Source organism: Pyxicephalus adspersus, chromosome 3, assembly GCF_032062135.1.
Source record: "Pyxicephalus adspersus chromosome 3, UCB_Pads_2.0, whole genome shotgun sequence".
Taxonomy (NCBI): Eukaryota; Metazoa; Chordata; class Amphibia; order Anura; family Pyxicephalidae; genus Pyxicephalus; species Pyxicephalus adspersus.
In genome coordinates, this window is record NC_092860.1 from 73,255,005 (window position 1) to 73,276,779 (window position 21,775).

The 21,775-nt window shown below is 36.5% G+C and overlaps 1 protein-coding gene across 1 annotated transcript in view; it reads left to right on the top strand.

Annotated features, from left to right (window-relative positions):
• B4GALT1 (beta-1,4-galactosyltransferase 1) overlaps window positions 1–17,138 on the top strand; it is a 40,048-nt gene extending 22,910 nt beyond the window's left edge. Inside the window, 4 exon segments of the mRNA XM_072405221.1 lie at window positions 4,906–5,093; window positions 6,163–6,285; window positions 11,964–12,068; window positions 14,717–17,138. Of these exon segments, the coding sequence (XP_072261322.1) occupies window positions 4,906–5,093; window positions 6,163–6,285; window positions 11,964–12,068; window positions 14,717–14,852 (552 nt within the window). The 3' untranslated portion in view covers window positions 14,853–17,138.
• Window positions 17,139–21,775: the final 4,637 nt, after the last annotated feature.

The following is a 21,775-nucleotide window of genomic DNA, read 5'->3' on the forward strand; positions in this document are numbered from 1 at the left end:
TCGGGATGGGCAGTCAGAATATGTTTAAATAAAAACAGATTTGTCTGCACACATAATCATAATCACATAAACATAATCCAAAATAGGAAAACTTCCTGTTACTTGCCAAAGTCATATGATTAGCTATCTTCAATCACAGAGTTTTCACTGCTGCATTAATCAGGGCAGCCTATATGTAGATTGCCCAGCAGCACACTGCAGACCTGTGTTTTATGACTGGACTATAAAATGGGGTCTGCAGTGTATAATAGTTTTACTGTTTCTATAGATGTAAATCTTACTAGAATATGATGGAGGTCAGATAACACACACACACTGCAGAATAATATTCTATTTACAACTCCAGAGGACATGAACCAAAGAGCCACTTTCACCAAAACCCCTCCAACAAAGGGGGAATGGGATTTGGAAATTTTGGATAATTTATAAGACTACCATCTATGTAGTATACGGTGATGAAGTTCCCAATGAGTGGAACATTTGGTAGCTTTAAATGGTGAAGATATCGCTTTTTGCTAAGGGTTACCTAGAGAATGTAGATTTGACTCGGTTTCCCACTTTAAAATGGCAGGGGACTTAATGAAAGTAGTATTGTCGCTTAAAGTCGGTTAAACATTGAAATTGCTCTTCTCTTTGTGCAACCGTTTTTCAAATAATGAGGAAATCTGATTGGGATTGAGATTTCAGATGGGAGTAAGGTAGGGGAAAGGCAATGGTGCAATTGGATATAGTTAAAATATTCATAGGAGGCTAGACTAAATTCAGCTTGACCCAAATAGAATGATTTTAAAGAGTGGTTGAGAATTATGTGGTCCAGAAGAAGAATTATACTTTTGTATGAGGAAAGAAGGGTTAAACACTTGTGAAATATCAATAGGTATCATGTAGGTAGATTTAGGAAAGGGAGTTATCAAACAAGTGTATACATTGTATCTATGTGCCAAAGGCTGTGTGTGGGATAAGATAGAAAGGTTTAGAAGGGGTGATGTGTAAATAAATATGCCAGAAGGATAAGGCGTGGGGAGAATGTATGGAGTAAGTGTGAATAATTGTGAACCTAATATTTATCTGGGGGTGGATTCCACCAGAAATTTAATTGATCAAGAAGTGTCGCTTGATAGTCTTATTTATGTTTTTTAACATGTACCTTCGACACATAGACTACTTTACCTCCTAAATTCTATGTTGCTGCTGCCGAAATAAAGTGTAGATAAGACACCACAGAATCATAGATTTTTAGGAAAATGTACCTAATCATTAGATGGAACATTTGGCATCACTGGTTAGAACCAATTATAATTTTGTATTTAAAATTGCCAAGTTGTAAACCTTCAGCATTTGAAATCTCTATAAATTTAATTTGTGGGATTGGATTGTTAAAAAAACAAAAAAAAACAAAACACTATTAAGAGCCTCTCCTCTTAACTTGGTTCTGTACGTTCTGTACTTCAAGTGATTGCAGGGCGTTAAAACTGCTATAATCAGCTATTTATTTTCCCAGTGGATAAATTGCCTTCTCCTTTAAACCTTTCTTCTGTCATACAAATGATGTAGATGGTCACAAAAATGCTGTGTTTAAAATCTTGTGTTACGATTTAGTGTTATTATCTTCACATAATGCTTTCATACAATTGCTAGCGCAAGAAAACAGATCTCTCAAAACTTATCAATTGCTTGTTGCCATCTCAACTCTAAATCAAGGCTTGACAATTATGACATGACGACTCATGTATTCAGCATTGTGAAGTCTGTTTGTATTATAAATTGCCTTGTTTTTATTATAAACAATGTCAGATGAGGGATTTCACATTCTCTATGTCAAAAGACACATGCCTTCTTTCACATGTGACTAAACTAAAAAAAATAGTTTTTTTTTGTGTGGATAAGTTTCCTGTTTGACCTCCTTGTGCCAAACTGAGAATGTAGTTTGTATAATCTATCATCTGACATCATTCTTCTTGCTTCTTTCTTATGTTTCCTCATCTTTATTTTTTCCTATCTTTCTCTTCTGCTTCCTGCCTGATATTCCAATGTGTAGAAACGCAAATAAGAAGAATCACTGACCAGATGAACCTGAAGCTGATGGGTTTATTCTACTGTATACCTACCTTTCAACAAAATGGTAGCCATGAATATTAAAAAACATCCCATTGTAGTGCACATGACAGATTTTGTCATGAGTTATATATTCCTTGTTAATCAGGTATGAAACAAACTGTTTTTGCACATTTTGTGTTGATAAGATGTGTTGTAGGAACAGTCCAGCTGGTGTATTAGATAATGTGTATAGTTATCCATCCATCAAAACTCTTTGTCTTTAGAAAATATTCCTATTTTAAAATCTTCCATGTCATAGAATCTGTGTAAATGTGCGATCCAGCAGTTGTCTGTATTGTTCAGGTGACTGACATTTAGGTTTGTGAGTTATAGTACTTTTTTTTTCCCTTTTTAAAGAAAAGCTGCCAAAGAACATACTTTCAGATACAGAACACAAAAAGATGTTGTAACTCAATTCTTTGTACATTACAATACAGTACCTGTAGATTATACCGTGCCCAGTGTTACCCTGTAATCCTGCAATGTAGGCTTAAATGATCAGTAACACAAAAGCTACCTTTATGGTAAGCTTGCTGTAGGCTGGGAAAGCTCACAAGTGCCTTTTATCTCCAAAGGGAATGGTTTCCTAGAAACATGTTCTGTAATTAGTGGTCGTTTGAATCTCTCTCTTGGGAGACACAATAGCATTACCTTATCCTGTTCTAAATTTGTGTCCTTTTCTATGCCAAATAAAGTTAGAAGATGAACAATATCCAAGCAAATTAAACAAAGTGTGTGTACCGGATAGGCTTGTTTAAAGAACAGGCGTCAAAACTGGATTAAATAGTGCCAGACTGTGCTTGGTTATTTAAAGTTAATGTTAACTTTGTCCTTTTAAACAGTATTTAACCTCCCCCTAAAAAGGTAATATCAGAACAAATGGTTTGTGTTTTCGTACAGTAGTGTTGTCACTGATATTGTGGCATGATAGCAGATACTACATGCTGCATACAAGGGTAAAAACACACCATACTCGACAAAATTGGAACTTCTTTTTAATACACTTTCAAGGGTTTTTTTTTTTGCAAGTGGTTAATTTTTAAAGAAGGACTTCTAGTGGAGAATTCTAGTGGAGAATGCAAAAAAATGCAAGTAATAGCATATCTAAAAACAAACTTTTTTATTTATTGTAGCTTGTTAACCTGTAGATGTGATTGCAGCATTAGTTTTATTTTCTTCTAGTAATCTGCAGTGTATTACATTTCTGTTTTTGAGTTTGATTATCCTTAGAGGTCTGTATCGTGACAACCCTTAGAACTCTTGATCGATGGCAATGTAGCATGGGATTTTTTTCTCCTTTAATACATACAGGCATATTTGTAAAGCAGAATCTGTGACCTTCACAAATAATTAGTTGGCTGTGAATTTAAAATTCCAATTATAGTGGAAAGAACATTACATAAAGGCAGGAAGAGCCATGCATAAATAAAATTTATAATATAATAATATTATTGTATGTTCTCATCTGATTATTAACAACATACCTTTACTTTCTCTGATAAGTTCCATTTCTGAGGTATTTCTACTTTTTGAGAAATGGGATTTGACAGAGAAAATGTTTTCTTTGGTAATTTCCCCCCCCTCAATAGACAGGCATTTGCAAATACCATTAAGCTTCTTTTCCTTACATTTCAATTACATTGCCCATAGTGTTGCTGTCCTGTATATGTTTTTCTTATAAGATATAGATTTGACTTCAATCAATAGAGAATTTTCTCTTAATGTTTGTTAATGTTGCTAAATAATTGGTGGATACTTGAGGTTGACATAAAAAGCATACCGGTAGTATCCAGTCAAATGTCTTTTGCCTTGCAATAAAACCTCAAATTTAACCCTGTACTCTCTACCCTAATATATTGCAGTTTACAAATCCTGGTCACTTCCTGTAAGAAGAACAGACAAAAACAATGTTCTTTTTATTTTGTGAACTACCAATCCTATCATCTCCCATGTATAGAAGATAAGCCTAGGTTAGCAAAAGTTCAGCTCAAAAGGCAACCATTGTTTCCTTGTAGAAAAATGCAGCAACCTTATTGAAAATTGATGTGCCGCAGTGTATTACATTTTTATGGGGGGATTTAGATATGCTTTAAAAAACCTATTACTGGTCTGAGAGATTTTATTATTTGTAATGTAGGCATCACTGGGGCAGTGAAGGACAATGATCGCAATGAAAACCTTACTGCAAATTTTACCTTTTCCTACAACAATAAAAAAATGGTTCCAAATATTTTTACAGTGCTCTCCCCAGTTCTTCTTAGCCACATCACCCGCCACTTTTGCGTAACCACTTAAAAATGGCCGGGTGGTTACTAAAAGGTTGGGTCACAATACAGAGGCACTGGACAGATGGGCCATAATACAAAGACAATAGGAGAATGGGAAATAATAAGGGGGTGGGTATTGGAAAGTTGGAACAAAGTATTTGGCCCCAAAAACTGAGAGTACTAAATGTATCACATGCTTGGCCAACTTTTTGACCACCTGCTTACAGCTTGTCTCCACCCAGCTGAAAAAAAATTCCAGGGAGAACACAGCTTTAAACATTTTTTTGTTTTGTTTTTACTTCATTTTCAATTGCATTAGAAACCTCATATTTAGTTCAGATTACAATTATGCCTTCATGTTATCCAGCCTGCTTACAAGTGGAGATTTTCCACAATGATAAGAGAATTTCCGTGCAAGAATTTTTCTTAAAATAAATTTGTTGGAATGTGGTAAGACTAGAAGCAGGGTAACCATGCCTAATATCATGCAAGCTATCAGATGGTAATTGTGCTAATATTCTTTTTTCTTCCACCTTTCCAGGATGGTGATAGCACGTTTAACCGTGCTAAATTGCTGAACATTGGCTTTATTGAGGCTTTGAAAGAATATGACTATAACTGTTTTGTCTTCAGTGATGTTGATCTTATTCCAATGGATGACAGAAACATCTACAGGTGCTACAGCCAACCCAGACACCTCTCTGTGTCAATGGATAAGTTTGGGTTTGGGTAAGTTTTCAATCATTTTAAACACATAATATAATTCTGTATAATATGACATTATGTAAAACTAAAGTTTGAGCTTGTGGTAAGACATCTCTGTACAGTTAGTACATGTGCTTTATCACTGTATCAATGTGGAAAATATATATATTAAAAATGAAAATATATATCATAGATAATTTGTCGAATTTATGGAATCCCTGTGTATCTAAGTCATTTTGTAGTTTAAACTTAACACATGTTTGCTTCATGTGTTGGGCATGTTCACATGTATTACATAGTGTTTAGAGTCCTGAGCTGGAATATAAGTGTGGAGCTCTATTGTCAGATCTGTAGGAAACATTAACCCAGTTCACATGAGGTGTGCTGAATGGCACAAAAAACTGACAGCTGGAACACTTACAAAGCAGACAAGCCCAGTTGTTAGAAACTAGACATACAGAGACAGATTAAGGGTATATTTTTAATTTAGTGTGTGTATGTGTGTATATATATATATATATATATATATATATATATATATATTCCTTGTTATGGAGAGGCTTAAACCATGTAAGTTTATCTTTGTATTCACCATGTCTTACAGTGATTAAATTAAAATCTTGGTACAATAAAACACTGTGATGATCAGACATAAATATAGAGATAATACTCTAAACACTCTGGCTTGCAGTTTGAAAACCTTTTAATAGAGTTTTTAAGTGGGTTACCCTCCAGGCCTTCGGGTTTGCACACACGTCCCAAAAACATACGTGAAGGTTAATTGGCTACCACTAACCAAACCTCCACCCCTACCTCTATAAAAAGAGACATTAGGCTACAAATACAATAGGGGCATTAAATTGTGGGCTCCTCTGTGTTGGTGACCTAACCGTAAACTCTGTAAGGCTTATTATGTTGACGTAACATAAATACATGAAGATAATTCTAAAATTATTATTTATTAAATAATATTAAATTAATATTAATAATATTAATAATATTAAATTAATATATTTAAAAGTTATTTATTTCACTGAGCCACATATGCAGTTATGTTTTTTTTATGTCTGTGTATTTTTCTTAACTGATCCAGGTTGCCATACACCCAGTATTTTGGAGGGGTGTCTGCTTTAAGCAAAGAGCAGTTCTAAAGAATTAATGGATTTCCAAACAATTACTGGGGATGGGGTGGAGAAGATGACGATATATACAATCGGTATGGTAACTGTTTTTTGAAATGTTAATTTCTGTGCTCTTACACTATTCTTTATTTTCAGAAGAAAATAAGTTGGGTATGGTTTTTTACATGCTTCACAAAATATAAAAGCAATCATTGCTGACTTAATTCATTGCTAAAAATCTTAGTTTCTTGGTGGAATTTAGTATGATTTATGTCTCTGACTTGCAACAAGGATGCGGATCAGAATTTCTAATTGCCCTTAATGTATATTGGTTTGGGCTCATTAACTTGAGACAATACCAAAGCAAAAAGAATTGGCAGAGCAGCCTACCTTTTCCAGGTAATAATGGGATCTAAATATATTGTGAAATTTCATCTTTTGATAGGCACATGGGGTGCCTATTGGGCTGGGGTTCCAGTTTACAATTATTTTTAATAAATATTACGTACCTTTATTCTGTATCTATTTAAAACAAGTAAGCAGAGCAGGACTTACCTACTTGGAGTAGAGAGACTTCATCTATGACTGAAAATATAATATTCATACACAATTCAGACTGTACTCATGTACTTTTTGGTCTTTGTGGGCTTTTCATTTATTGTTTTGTGGCAGTATGCAACCTTGTTTTAACACTACATTCAACGCGGCGCCTTCCTTATGTTGTTGCTGGGTGTGGCTCCTGTGTAACATTCAAACACAATACAACAGGCTTAGTTTTTGTTTTTTGTTGCTGCACTTTTTTTTGAAGAATTTTTATTAAGAAATACCAAGGAATGTACAAAAATCACAAAAAGTGGAAAACAGTGTATGATATATCAGGCAATGAAAACAAGACAACAGAAACATGTAAAAAGTAACAATTGGTAAACAGTTGATTCTTACCTACCAGTTTTCAGGTAGGTAAGAACCCTAAGAGACTAGAAAAGGGGAGGGATAAAAAAAGAGGGGGAGAAGGGGGGGGGGGGGGGTGTAACAAGGAAACTGAGCAGATTCCATAAATGCATACATAACTCCATTACAACAAAAAACACATGAATGAGTAGTATTAATTCAGGGGTGAAGGTATCTGTTCAGCCGGAGATTGTTGTAGAGAACTAGTACATTCCACAGATGTGTAGAATTGGATCCAGTGATACCATGTCTGGGTAAATTTGTCACATCTATTGGCATCAGCAGAAATCGTATCCTCCATGCGGTAAATATCAGCTACCCGTTTCAGCCAGTGTTCTAGTGTCGGTGGGGTATCACACTTCCAGCAAGCCAGAATACATGCCTTTGCTGCGTTCAAGAGATGTCTTGGCAGTGAACGTTTGTACACTTTCTTTGACAAATCAGAATCGTGAAGAAGGGCCAAGGCCAGTTCATCTCTAATATCCACATTGGTAAGCCTAAGCGTGATATCCTCCACCGAGTACCAGAAAACTTTACTTTTGGGGCATTCCCAGAAAATGTGAATGAGCGAACCCTGTTCCACACCACACCTCCAGCAAGAGCCATCCACATGAAAGAAAATCTTAGCAAGCTTGGATGTGTTCTATACCAGTAAGTGGCCAATTTGTAGTCGGTCTCCTGGTATTGGTTACAAATTGAAGCTTTATGGCAAAAATGAAGCATCATCTCCCTCTGTTCCTCAGTAAATTAAGTATTCAAATCCACCTCCCATTTAGCAACAAAATTAGGAGAGACATGGGTCTGGTAGGCATAGGACAGTGTGCCTCTCGATGCCTGTTTAGCAGCACATAGAGTTTCTAGAGGCAACAGGGATCGTCTAAAATTCCTGGGTTGTGGGAGGGACCGCAGTACATAATATTTAGTATTTAGGGGGATCCATTCTCCATTCCGGAGAAAATGTATGGCTCTATAGACACCACCTTTAGGCCAGGAATAGAAAATTGGATCACAAAGACTGGGGGGAAATTCAGGGTTCCCTAAAATTGGAGACATAGGAGAGGGATAGGTATCTACTTTTTGAGAACTAAAACATTTTGGAGACCACTTTTAGGGTTTCCCCAAAAAATGGATGTTTAACCACATTTGGGGCCCATGCAAGGGAATCAATTGGGAAAGGTGAACAGGCATTCTCTAACCAGACCCACAGCATTGCTATTCGTGCACCAGTCCAGTAACCTCGATAAATGAACAGCTTGTTCGTATAACAGAGGATTTGGAAACGCCATCTTGCCCTTAGTTTCGGGAAGTCCTAATACTTTTATCCTAATCGGTGGGAAACTCAAATGCCAGATGAATTTGATAAATTCTGATCGGAACTTACGCAAAATTTGGGTCAGGATATGTATGGGAAGGCTACCTGTGTCCATTTCTGGAGTCCCTCCTGATTTGGTTCAGCAGAGGCAAAAAATTGAGGTCAACCGTGCGAGACAGGTTCACCGGGATCTGGACACCCAGATAAGATATAGAAGTATTTGCCCATTTAAAGGGAAAGGAGGGCGTAAAGGCCTCTTGGGTGGATCTAGGGATGGTGATAATCAGCGCCTCTGATTTGTTGGGGAACTTAAAACTGAATACTTTACTTTAAAATTGCATTATGTATCTATAAATGTATATTCGATAGCTAAGCAGGAACTGAAAGATCAAATGCTTAGAAACTGTGATTCCTGTAGTAAATCCTGTTAACAAATTGTCCATCACAAACCCTGTACCCTAGACTTTGTCTTTTAAGGGCAGGTTCAGAACTGCAATCCTGGCGCCAGCCATGCGGTCACTTGCACTACAACGATTGACTGAGATTTGACTGCTGACCCTAGTGAGCGGTACTAGACCATCCACTGCTGCCCCCATTCATTCTAAATTCTGGTCCAGTGGCTGCCTCTGGGATTTACTAAACTGCTGAACCCACACACAGTATGAACATAGCCAAAGTATTTTTCTTTCTTTGGCTAACGTATCATGTTGGGTACACAAAATAGTGTTTGTTTTTTGTTTTTTTGTTGTTTTTGTTTAATGTCTATCATCAATTTTTATTTTGTAACAATTTAAGCTTATTAAGAGACGTATACTGCACATTCCCTGCTGTTTGCCAAGTAATGCAATCATTATGTTCGTTTTTATCATCCTACACTCTTCCTTTCTATGTGCTTTTTATTTAATATGTACAAAGGTCATTTGAGAAATGTATACCTTCAGAGTCTATTGTGGCTATATGACACAGAAAAACCTATTTGTTTCTGTAATGTTACAGGCTGTAACGAGTGTCTGATGTACTCAGTTGCAGTGTTTAATAATAATTTAGCAGCTATTCTATGTCGGTCCATAATATGAGAATTATATTCATGTAGATGGTGATCTTTAAACAAGTCTTTGCAGGCTCTGTCCTTACCCTGAAAATCCAGCCTTCATATGTACCTCGATGCAACCAATAGACCAGTCTTTTTTTATTGTCAAAAACCCTCATAGTGCGAAATCTTGTGCTGCCCTTCCTGTCTTATGCAAATTTCTATTACTATTCAACTTGCTATCATATCAGCTCACAGTATACTATTTATGGTGATAAGCCAGTAGGAAAATGATAGGGTTAAAGGTAAGCAGCAAGCGTTTAATCTACCACAAAATGTATGAGCTTTGTAATTTAGAACTATCAAAATGGTTCATCATTTGGCTATAGAGTCAGGATATTGGAAGCTGCTTGGGATAGTTACCTTATACCTGCATCACATATTTTTTTTTACTATGACAGGCTTTGTCAGGTAAGCCTGTACATAGGCTACAAACACACCACACGTGCAATGGTTCGCGTTCAATAATCTTTTCTGTGTGCAGTGCTAGTTGTCCATTGTCCGAATGACCGTCCTGGCGGGTCCACAGACAATGAACAACGAACGATCGTAATATAAGTGAAGGGGAGAGAGCGCAGCAGGGTGTCGCTCCGTCATTCTCTTCTCTCCATAGAACAGAACGGTATGTACAGCGCTCGTTCATGCATCGTGCAGTCGTTTGTCATTGGAAAGATGCTTTCCAACAACTATTGCACATGTGTACATAGCCTAAATTCAACACCATAATTTAGTAATGAAAAATATCATCCTAGGAACCCCAGTCCTAGCATGTTTAAATATGTCAAAGCAAAAGTCTTGCCTTAAGCTACGTACACACTTCCAATTATTATCGTCGGAAAATGAACGACGAACGTTCCTGCACGATATACACGAACGATCGTATAGCACCGATCCTGCACATAGAGATAACGACACGATCATTCGTAGATATTGTACACACAATAGATATGATCGTTTAAGCGATAGAGGAACTATGTGCACGACAGGAAAGTGAACGGACGTTCGTTCATCATGCATGCTCTGAACATGGACGATCAACGAACGACCGTACACATGAACGATGTTCAACGATCGTCGCCCAATCCGATCCGCCGGTCCGGTCGTTCGTTTCCAGCGACTTTCCTCGTTCGTCGGCGTCGTTGGTTACTTTTTCACGAACGATTTTTTGCCCAATCGATCGTTCGTCGTTCGATTGGAACGATAAAAATTGGAAGTGTGTACGCACCTTAACTCATTACCTTCTATCTCCTTAGCTTCCTGTTGGCTTGTTTTTATGATGGGTGCCTCAGTGATTACAAGAGGATCCATTTGTCCATGCTGTTACCAGGACATGATGAAATATTTGTGAAAGTACCTGCAGCCACCTGTCTTTTTTTTTTATTTTATTTTTTTCTATTTTTGTACACTAATTTATCAGACTGACTGTGAGCACATATGTATTTAAAATATAAAACAAATTGCTTCCTGCTAATTAGTATCTAGATCTAAAATTGGTTACCTGTACTCATTTCATTTTATCTGAAATTTTTTTATGGTTGCCTCATTCTTGTCCCTAACTAAACTAGTTTTGTTAGCAGAAGCAATTTGATTAATATTTTAAAATACATCTATGCTCACAGTCAGTCGAATAAATTGGTGTACAAAAATGGAATAGACTTGGAGGTGGCTACAAGTACTTTCAAAAATCTTTCAGTGAGCCCTGTTAATAGCATGGACAAATGGATCTTCTTGAGATACCACATAAGCGATAACACAAAAACAAAACCATTTTAGACATAGAAAAAATCTTTGGTAAACTCATTTAGTTAGGGTGCATATCTACTTCATGTCATGTATGTAATGAGCTGTGAAGTCCCCACTTGGAAATTATCTTTTTGTGGAAAACAGTAGATAACAGTAGTGTAAAACGCATTCCTGTGACGGCCACAAATATTAAATGTGGTAGTATTCATTTATCACCATCCTACACACATTTATGATACATAAGATGTTTGAATGGGGTAAAAATTATACCAAGATCTTTAAACAAATGGAAAATGGAGTGTAAACATCTGGAAGTTGTTTGAATTCTGGTTGATTGAATGTAAAGTTTTGACAACATACTTCACTGTTAGCTTTACAAAATCTTTTAATTGCATCTTTGGAAAAATGTTAGTCTTTCGTGTGGGGTCCTTAATGACACTGTCATTTTTTTTTATCTGCTTATTAGGAGCAGGACTTGATGTATAAATGACATATCAATGCGTTTAAGCGATGCTTTTCTGTTACAAACTATTTTAAATGCTTCTAATACCCTTTTCATAGGTTTGAAATTAAGTTTTTTTAATTAAATGCATTTAAAATTGTGTGTATGTGTGTGTGTATATATATATATATATATATATATATATATATATATATATTTAATTTTTTTTTTACAGAATTGTGTCTAGAGGCATGTCGATTTCTCGCCCAGATGCTGTTACAGGAAAATGCAGGATGATCCGTCATGAACGAGATGAAAAAAATGAACCAAATCCAAAAAGGTTTTTATTTTATATTGTCTTATACATTGTCTACTAGGTAGATTTAACGGAGTGACTAGACATTATTCCATCATTTGGTAGTCTTGCTTTTAAATAAACCAAATGATTGGGAAAATAAATAGTGCTAATTTATTGCTTTTTAAATACACCTGTCAAGGTGCTGGAAATATGAGGCAGCAAGTGAACAGTTAGGTTATGTATTAAAAATGGGTAGTCAGAGCATCTCTAAGGCAGCATGTTGTGTGGGCTGTTCCCAGTATGCAGTTGCTAGTTCTTATCAAAAGTGGTTCAGGGAAGAAGAACCAGAAAATTAGTAGCAGGATTATGGGTTTCAAGGGATCACTAGGTGTGTGTTATTTACAAACGGTAAAGTAAGGTAACCTGAAAACAACAAAAATCCAAAGTTGGAACTATGTTTAAGTTTGTGTTTCTTATAATTCCATTTGTATTTTACAAACATGGCAGTACCATCAGGTGTTAATAAAAAAATTATAGTAAATATGCTGTATTTTGTTACATGCAAGGATGCAGTGCTTGAACCAGTTTGGCCAGTTATTACCTGATGAGGAAGCTAATATAAACCCTGCTTGGACACATTCCCACACATGTTATACAGAGATAGGATTGCAGAGCAATAGAGCAGTGGGGGAATTTCAGGAAAGTGAATATAGGTAGATCGAGTGTTGGGCTTTAAAAAGACATTATTTGTTCTATGGGGAACTATATTGTCTGCCAAGAACCTGTTCATCAACATTAACATGTACATCCCGGGGACCTAACTTTTTTCTCTTTCCGTTACGATTAATTTTATCTTAAAAAATGAAGATTTACTTTTTACTTTTAGGCAATGCATATCCTGGTATGCTAGTGTGCTTAGGTACTTATGGGTTTACGAGCTGTATATTTGTGGTGTGGGATCCATTTAGGGCACTGGTAAAGATCAGCTGGAGGGAGACCACATGCAATAGTTGTTTTCTTGTTCTAATGTTCTCTGCCTCCATTTTTGGACAAAATGTCAAAGTTCACTACGTTTTTCCTTTAAAGCAACACAACAAACTCAGTAGGTAGCACTAGGCTGGTATATTCGCTTTCTTCTCAAGTGGGATAGTTCCTTGTCTTGTGAATGCAGAATACCTGAATAGCTTCAAATCCTGGCCTTCCCCTCAGTCTTAATGCTGCTATAGAGATTACAGGAGGCTAAAATTTTAAATCAAGAGTATAAATATTTAGTACGGTGTTATTCCCAGCATCTTGCTCCCCTCCAACCCAGGAAACTGTACAAACACTGCAACCACTCTATGCAGTTTCAAGTAACTTTGAAAAAAGCATTAGTGCAGCTTCCCAATATCCTACTCTGGGTCTTGCATACTAATGACATTACAAGTAATGTGCCTTGTAGAACTGGCATTAATTTAATTATTCAGTCTAAGTATTGATGAAAGAGCAGTAAAACTGAAATGCCATCTGCTACAATATGTAATATGATTTTATACTGATTGTAAGCTCTTCGGGGCAGGGTCCTCTCCTCCTGTGCCACTGTCTGTATTTGTCTGTCATTTGCAGCCCCTATTTAATGTACAGTGCTTGGTAATATGTTGGCACTATATAAATCCTGTTTAATATTAATACTAATACTGTTTAAAGATATAAAGCTTTTGTAAAAAACATATTAGCTATATAAATTGGCAAAATTATTTACCGTGGGGATTGATATGTAGTTCCTAGATAGTACCTATACCAACTAAATGGAAAAGAGAAACTGAACTTTGAAACTCTGTCCAAAATGGCAGGCAGAAGACAAGGGACTAGTCTCCTGTATTGCCTGTGGTCTCCCTGCAGCTGAGTTTTCCACCATTGCTAACTAACTACGCCTTGTTGTCGGCAGTTTGTATGAAAGCAGTTATAGTAGAAGCAGGGTTTTTGCTTCCTTATTTCCAAGACGCATTTCCATAGAGTTTACTTTACAGATTTACAGCTAGGATGCTTTAGACATAGCAGTGTCTAGACATCCTCACATATTAGGAAGGTAATTTTGTAAGGAGAAGTTCAAGTGACAGATTGTTAATTATTTGGGGTACTGCGTGGGTACATGTAACCTTTCTAAATGTTTGTAATACCATGGCAATCTTTCTTTTTATTTATTTTTTTTAACCTCAAGTCCACTTTAATATTGAAAATGTATGTTAAAAAAGGAAGTGATCATTTAGGTGGTTTAAAAAATATGACGTGAAATGATCCTGAACAAAACTAAAAGTCCACATGAGACTAAGCATAAGCAAAATTAAAGTTTTCAGCTACATTTTGTAAGGAATTGTACCTATTGGAATGGTTTATCTGAACTAAAGCTATTCTGCAGAATGGAGTGAGTAACAAAACCTCCCTGGTGTAAAAGATTATTGTTAAGTTGCAGAAAGCATATAATTATTTTACAGCTAGTTGTATCAGCAGGGCTTAATCTTATAAAATACTTAATCATTGTGGTGGGTGGGGGGGGGGGAGATGCTGCTGTATTTAGAAGCTCAAATCTGATAAACAAGATTACATGGGCAGGTCAGACAGTGCTTGCAGAACATATATGACACTCCCTTATCACTGTGTACACATTGGTAATTGTGGCATCTTCATTGATATACTTACTTTTTTTGCAGGTTTGATCTGATTGCACATACAAGACAAACCATGAATTCAGACGGTTTAAATTCTCTCACTTACAAAGTACTCACGACTGAAAAGCATCCCTTGTACACAAAAATAACAGTGGATGTAGGTCCTATGCCAAGCTAATTTTTGGACTTTGGCCAAGAAACAACACTTTCATTGACTATTCCTACTATGCTGGTATGGTGGCAATTTAAAGATTTTTTTTTTTTAAAGCATCAGAACTTTTTACAGATGTAAAGCCTTTACACAGTACATAAAGACTTTCACATGTGGTCTAGAAAGTCATTGCTGTCTCGGAACACAGGAAAAACAAAAGTTTACAGGCTTATTTTGATACATCAGTGGAGTGGATCTTCATTTGAATGTATTGCTGTACAATGCTGCTATATATTTTAGGTGTTTACAAAAAAAATATGTGGCCTTTCAAGCTCAAACACTGAGAGTCGAACATTAGAAAAGCACCTGTGTAAATATGCACATCAAAGGCAATTTATATTACTCAGCAGTTGCAAGAAAGAAATTGATTTTTGAAGCACAGGCTTATACAATAAAAGTTCCTAGTTTTCATTGTTTTCAAAGTTTCCTTATGGATGTGATTTGGTGAAGAACCATTTTATCGTTTTTTTTCTAGCCAAAATAAAACTCAAAATGACCAAACTTTTAAACTGTTTCATATGATACTAAAAAGGAAGCACTGGTTTCCTGCTGTGTGTTTTTATAGATAAGTGTCATAAACAGTTCTATGTTGTTCTTTTATAGATAGGCGCTTATCAGGGGTTTTTTCTTTAAGCTGGAAAAAGGTGAACATTGTGTGTAAAGGTATTACAGAAGGATCAGTTAAACTGAAACTGTATCCATAGATTATTTAATTACATTTCCTTTACAAGCAGTATAAAAGCTTTAAAACAAGCCACCCCTGACCTCTTTAGCTCCATTAAATGTGAATGCTTACAGATACAGAAATGAACAAGAACTTGTGGTTTCCCTGCTTAATCGGAGTATGCATATATTTATTGTGCATAGTCTGGGCATGGGTTCACTTTAATGGTGCTTTTTTTAATAGCAATGCCAGTAAAAAAGTACCTTCATATAGTTATCACAGTATTCAAAATGCTGCAGCCCTGCCATGTTTATGTGCTTTACCTTTTTTATTGTAATGTTTGCTTATAATAAGTTTTATGAGAACAGTCAGGCAAACTAGTAGGTTTCAGCTTTAATGTTCATTTTTCCATTTCATTTTCCACTTCTCAGGCCTTCAATATTATGTTACATTTTGTATATTGACTTATTGTGGTGATTGTATAAATGTAAATGTATGAATTGTTTATCCATCAGTGCCTAAAAAGTCAGTGTATGTTATGGGAAAGACTGCCCTGGTAAAACTTAATGCTTCTCAACATATCATGATACCCATTCTTCCATTTTTGTTTTCATTGAACGGTAAATGAAGCCAGGGTTGCTCCATTAATAGGATCTAGTAAACCATATTCCAAGCATTGCTGTTACATACATACACCCAGTATTCAGTGTTCTGGCACCAGGTGCTAAATGAGATGACCTGATGCTCCCGCCTACAATACTTCCAACTCACTTTAAAGGTTAAGGGAGCCCTTAAAATATATATATAATATAAGCAATGTCATCCCATTTTAAAAACTGAGTGCACAGGTAAATTTTGATTTGCCATAGATGGACCAATATCTGCTCAGATATGTCCGATAGTCCCAAGCAATGCTCAAATTTAGGGCTATTGCAGGATTTAGTTCCATTTACGGACCACCCCTACTCATTAGTCTTCCTCAGGTATCTTGTAAAGCATACACCAATAAAGGTAGGGTCTGGCTAACTTGCCTTCCAATCTTGGCTTATATAGCAGGCTTTTTAAGTATAGTATCTTGTGCCTTATTCTCTTAGAAAACTATATCCTGTATAGCTTCTGTTTTCACAACAGTTTATGCAGCAGTACATGGACTATTAGTCACACATTAAAAAAGTTTGTGATACACATTAGGTAGAACTACTGTTGATGTATAATCAAAAAATACATTACAGTAATCTCTGGGATTGTCCTGTTCAGTTTTGTGTTTTGTGTCATTTGCAACTACAGGTGTCTACTTGTGAGCATGATTTTTAAGCAATTGTAAGGAAGTCACATCTGAAATGTGACATTGTGTTACAAAAGGCATATGGAAACTGACAGTGATCCTCATTTGTGTGAATGGTTGTCACTGTATTCCTTTAAAATAATGAAAATTCAGGTTGTGCTAAACAAATTTTATATTTAAAAGTACAATCAAAACTTGCACACGAAAGTTTACTATTGTTGATTCCTAATATGTTTGTAAACTGCATTACAAAGCATATTTTTATATGAAGTTGTACAATAAAGTTGAATCCAATTTAAAAAAAGTTGTCTTTCATCTGTACGTATCTAGGTTTCAAAATTTTTTAGCTGCTAGCATAGTAAAATAAAGTGCAGTGGGCCAAATCAAAAATTTGGTTATGTGATGACTAGAAGGGACACACCTGTTTAAATTTCCAGGAAACTATAAAACCCATTGTTTGTTATTAACATTATATTAATAACTGCAGTTCATATATACTTATAGGGCAGGTCAATAAAATGTTTCTGGAGTATTGAGCTGCCAAGTTTACTAAGTGTAGACTTTGTGACATTTTTAATAACCTGCTTTTTAATATACCTGCTCCAGGGCACATAGCAAACTGTTGCTGTGCACGCAGGAGCAGCAAACCACATTTCAGGTTTCTCCAAGAAGGAGCGAATCGGCCACACAGGTAGAAGCAAAAATGTTGCTTCCAGGAACCATACAAGGACCACAATGCTGCTGCATGCACAAAACTGCTTTCATAAGATTTAATAAATGGCAGTGTTTGGAGCACAGTTGAACTGAACACAGGTAAACCACTGCAATTTACCGCAAGTCTGAAAATGGTCTGAATGTACTGAAAAGAAGCTATGTATATGTAGATACAAGTGGGTTAAAACAACAACTGACTGCTTTTAAACCTTGTCACCCTGTAAGTCTCTGTACTCACCTCTCCATTACATGGGGAATCTGGAAATTAGTAATTTAAAAAAAGAAGATAATGATTTATTTACATCCTAGGGAGTGTGACAAGGACTTAGCAATAAGTATGTGAAAAGGAATGCACCCACCACACCTAAAGACTTGTAAGATACAATACTATTAGTGGATTTAGTTATCTTTTAGGAAATCAGTTGATAAAGGGTTTATTTTATCTTTTATTACATTGTTGCAACTTGGTAAAATTTTTAATCAGCTAGAAAAATGTTCCCATTTTTATGGTAGTCCGTTTTGTCTTCAAATATCATGAGTATGATCTCTTTCCACTGCAAAGAACTTACTCATACTTGCACACAAGAGTGCTGATAATCGGCCCACCTGTCACATGGTATTGAAAGAAAATGGCTTCAAAGCACAAACTTCCATTTTGTCTGAAAGAATGATCTCCATAATAATCATATGGGTGTTCCTTCTTTGCCTCTGTTATTTGACCATTCATCAGAACTACTTTTGCTTTTAAAGTACACTTTAAATTTACAGCATATAGTACGTGCAAATATCTGTTTCAAAATTCTTTTGTGTACCTCCATATCCTAACATCCATCCATATTTTGAGGTGGAGCACCAAGTGCCAAGTCTTCTGACACACAAAGCAAAAAGCTAACCTTATTGACCAATACCAGTTCTTTTCATTCCAGGTACACAATACTATTGAGGTATATCAGAACCATTCAACAGCCTGGAATATGGGTGTGCATATAAGCATTTGCTTGTTCTGGGTCAGTTAACTACTAAGGTTGATAAGCCCGAAGCTTCATCCTCCAAGACAAGTTGGCTATAGTAACTCGGTTATTCTGTCCTGATTTTTTTGCTAGTTCGTAGGAAATTTTTATCCATATCCATAAGGAATGCAAATTACAGGTTGTCCGTCCTCTCTTTAAAGAAACTCCCTGAGACTAATATGTTAGCCATTACTACTAACATCTGTTTAAAATGTTGGTCCAGTGCCGTCACAGTCTTCATCACAGATATGGAGCAATCATTTCTGACTTCTTTGGCTACAAAATAAAGCTAAAGACAGATGTGGGACTATTCTCTTGCCATGTATTGGAGCTGAATGATTTTCATTTGTAAAACTTAAAGGTAAAATGTAAAGGTGCATAGAAAAATGGCCCATCATGCTGGTCTTTTGTTTGCAAAGAGATACAGTGTGTCCAAAAAGGCAAGTTAATGGTAAAGTTGCCATAAAATGTTGGAAAATATTGAATATTAGAGTTAGTAGTAAAACTGCCAAAAAAAAAAGAACAATGCTCAATTTTATTACAATTACATATATGATACATAATATAAATGCATATTACATAAATGCTCCCTTTGAGTAGATGGGCTATATAACATAAAAACTTGAGGAAGTAGCATGTAGTAGTAATATAATGCAAAATGTATTCCACTGAAGTATACGTCTTCTTTTGTACTAGTTCAAACAACTGCTTGAAATGTTTGAATAGAATGTTACTAGTCAGAACAGTAACGTTTATGGAAAGCTGCCAGTTCGATCACAAAAACTAGAAGCAATTGTCTTAAGTGCTGAAAGCATTCAAGCAACTAATGACTGCAGGAAACATAATCACACAGTTTGCAGGCTTGGTTAGAGGGGGAAAAAAATGCATAGTTATCATGAGTGTTTGAGAAAAATGCCCCTCTCAGCCAAACTTTAAGGCTCCACTTATGCTCCCACCCCTGACACACACAGACACAGCATTGGTTAAATGGTCTCAGTATGTGAATGGAAATAACAAGAACTTATTACTTGTTCTTCTAGCAGTCTGAGCTCTTCTCTGCTTTCTGATGTCCCAAGATATGGGTAGGGCCCGTGCCGCCCTTGCAAACAATGCAGGACTTCTGGTACACAATGCTATTAGAAGGCTTTTCCTGGTCAGACAGCCAAAAAGAGGGGCTTTGTGAAACAGAAAATGAAGACGAAAGAAGGACTGCCGGACTAAGGAATAAGATATAAATTTGCCCTTCCCTAGCCAATAATTGTTTAACCCTGCAGTGTGTCGGCATTGGGATGTGGAGGGAGCCTATATAGGTACTTTAGTGAAACTTTAAAGATACACCTGCTTACCATTGTAAAACTTATGTTGTTTTGGGAATGGGTCTTGTGGAGATTACCAGTCATTTTAAAATAGAATTATACCTAAAAAGAATGCAATAGCCAAATCCATCACAAAGAAACAATCAGCATTTGGAGGTATCTGAACCAACAGAGTATAAAGCTGCGTACACACTTCCAATTTTTGTCGTTGGAAAGGATCTTTCACGATCCTTTCCAACGACAAGGGAGTGCACGATGCATGAACGGTGCTGTACATACAGCACCGTTCATGCTCTATGGAGAGGGGAGGGGGAGAGCGACGGAGCGGCACCCTGCTGCGCGCTCTCCCCTTCCCTTTCATTAGGATCGGCTGTCGTCCATCGTCCGTGGATCCGGCAGGTCGGTCGTCCGGACGATGGACGACACCGACTGTACACACGGCAGATTTTCGCCCGATAATTGGCCGATGGAAGTGTGTACATAGCTTAAGTCATGAACTACTCTGAGGACTCTGTAGCCCTTTGGCTGTATGTTTCCCCACTGGAAAAAAAGTGGGCAGTTTAAAGATATCACTAGTATCAACACACTCATGCTTTTACCTGAGGCTTTTCCAGCAGTTTCTCGTTCTTCTAATTGCAATTTTATGCTAATCTCCCTTTCACTTTTTTTTTTCACAAACATGCACCCTGCCACCAATGGGCTTCACTAGTGAATACTTAAGCAGGTAATCCCTTGTTATAATACACATGGCATAGTAATCTATCAGCACCCAGTGCAGTGGCAACATTTGATAGGCTAGCAGACAGGGCTGATATTAATGCACACCCTTCACTTTCCCTTCACTTTCTGTAAAGGAATAACACAAATTTGTTGTATCATGTTTTGATTTAGATTAGAATGTGCAGTGTTCCCAAAGCATTTGCATGTATGGAAACAACAGCTATTATAAGTATTTCAAGTTTTTTCACTTTTTTACCCCACTGCTATTATTCTGAACCCAACTGTACACATAAGAAGGCAGATAGAGACCAGTTAGCTTATCCCCCATATTTGTTGCAGGTCCACTGACATGGTACTGAAGCCAGCATTCAAGCATTACAGTAAGTGATCCAGGTTAGAACTCAAGATTTTTATAGGTTTCCGGCACTGATTTAGCTTTACACCCTCAGTGTACTCTTAGGGCTTGTTCAGACCTACCCTAGAACATGCATTTGCAACTACCTGTATAGCCATTTTAAGGCATTTTTTAAAGCCAGGCACTAAGTATTTGCTGTTGCAAATGCCTGTACAAGCTTTTTAGGTGTTTTTAAACACTTGCCATTTAAGTCTATAGAGGTGGCAGAGGTGGCAAACCGCACCTGGATGCTGCATTGAGCGTCCAGAAAACCGCATGGAAATGCTGCTGCCTCCTGCTGCCTGTCAAATGAAGGATAACACTGGGGAATGCACTTTTTTTTAATTAGATCTTACACTCGTTTTTACTAATTTTTGGGTGGCCAAATCTAGAAATGACCCCAATTTTTTGCTATCACATCCAGTTTTTACGATACAGGGTACCCATCATTTTTGTCAAAAAACATACAAATTTTACATACAATGAAAAAAAAATGAAATAATAACTTGAATGTACTGTTTATTTAAATTTCTTTTGTTCATACAAAGGATTTTCTGTTACTCTATGACATTTTTTTTTTTACAGTAAAACATTTGAAAATATTTGGGTAAGCAGTTAAGGTAAAGATTTACGCCTATAGCTTTTCCTGGCGCGTTCAGTTTTAGGACAATCCTGCCGATTGCTCCAACAATAGTCACTCATCATATGTACATCCCATCTACCCTGATACCGTCCTTCCATGGCCTTCAAATCATGGTGGAATCGTTCACCTTGCTCATCACTGACT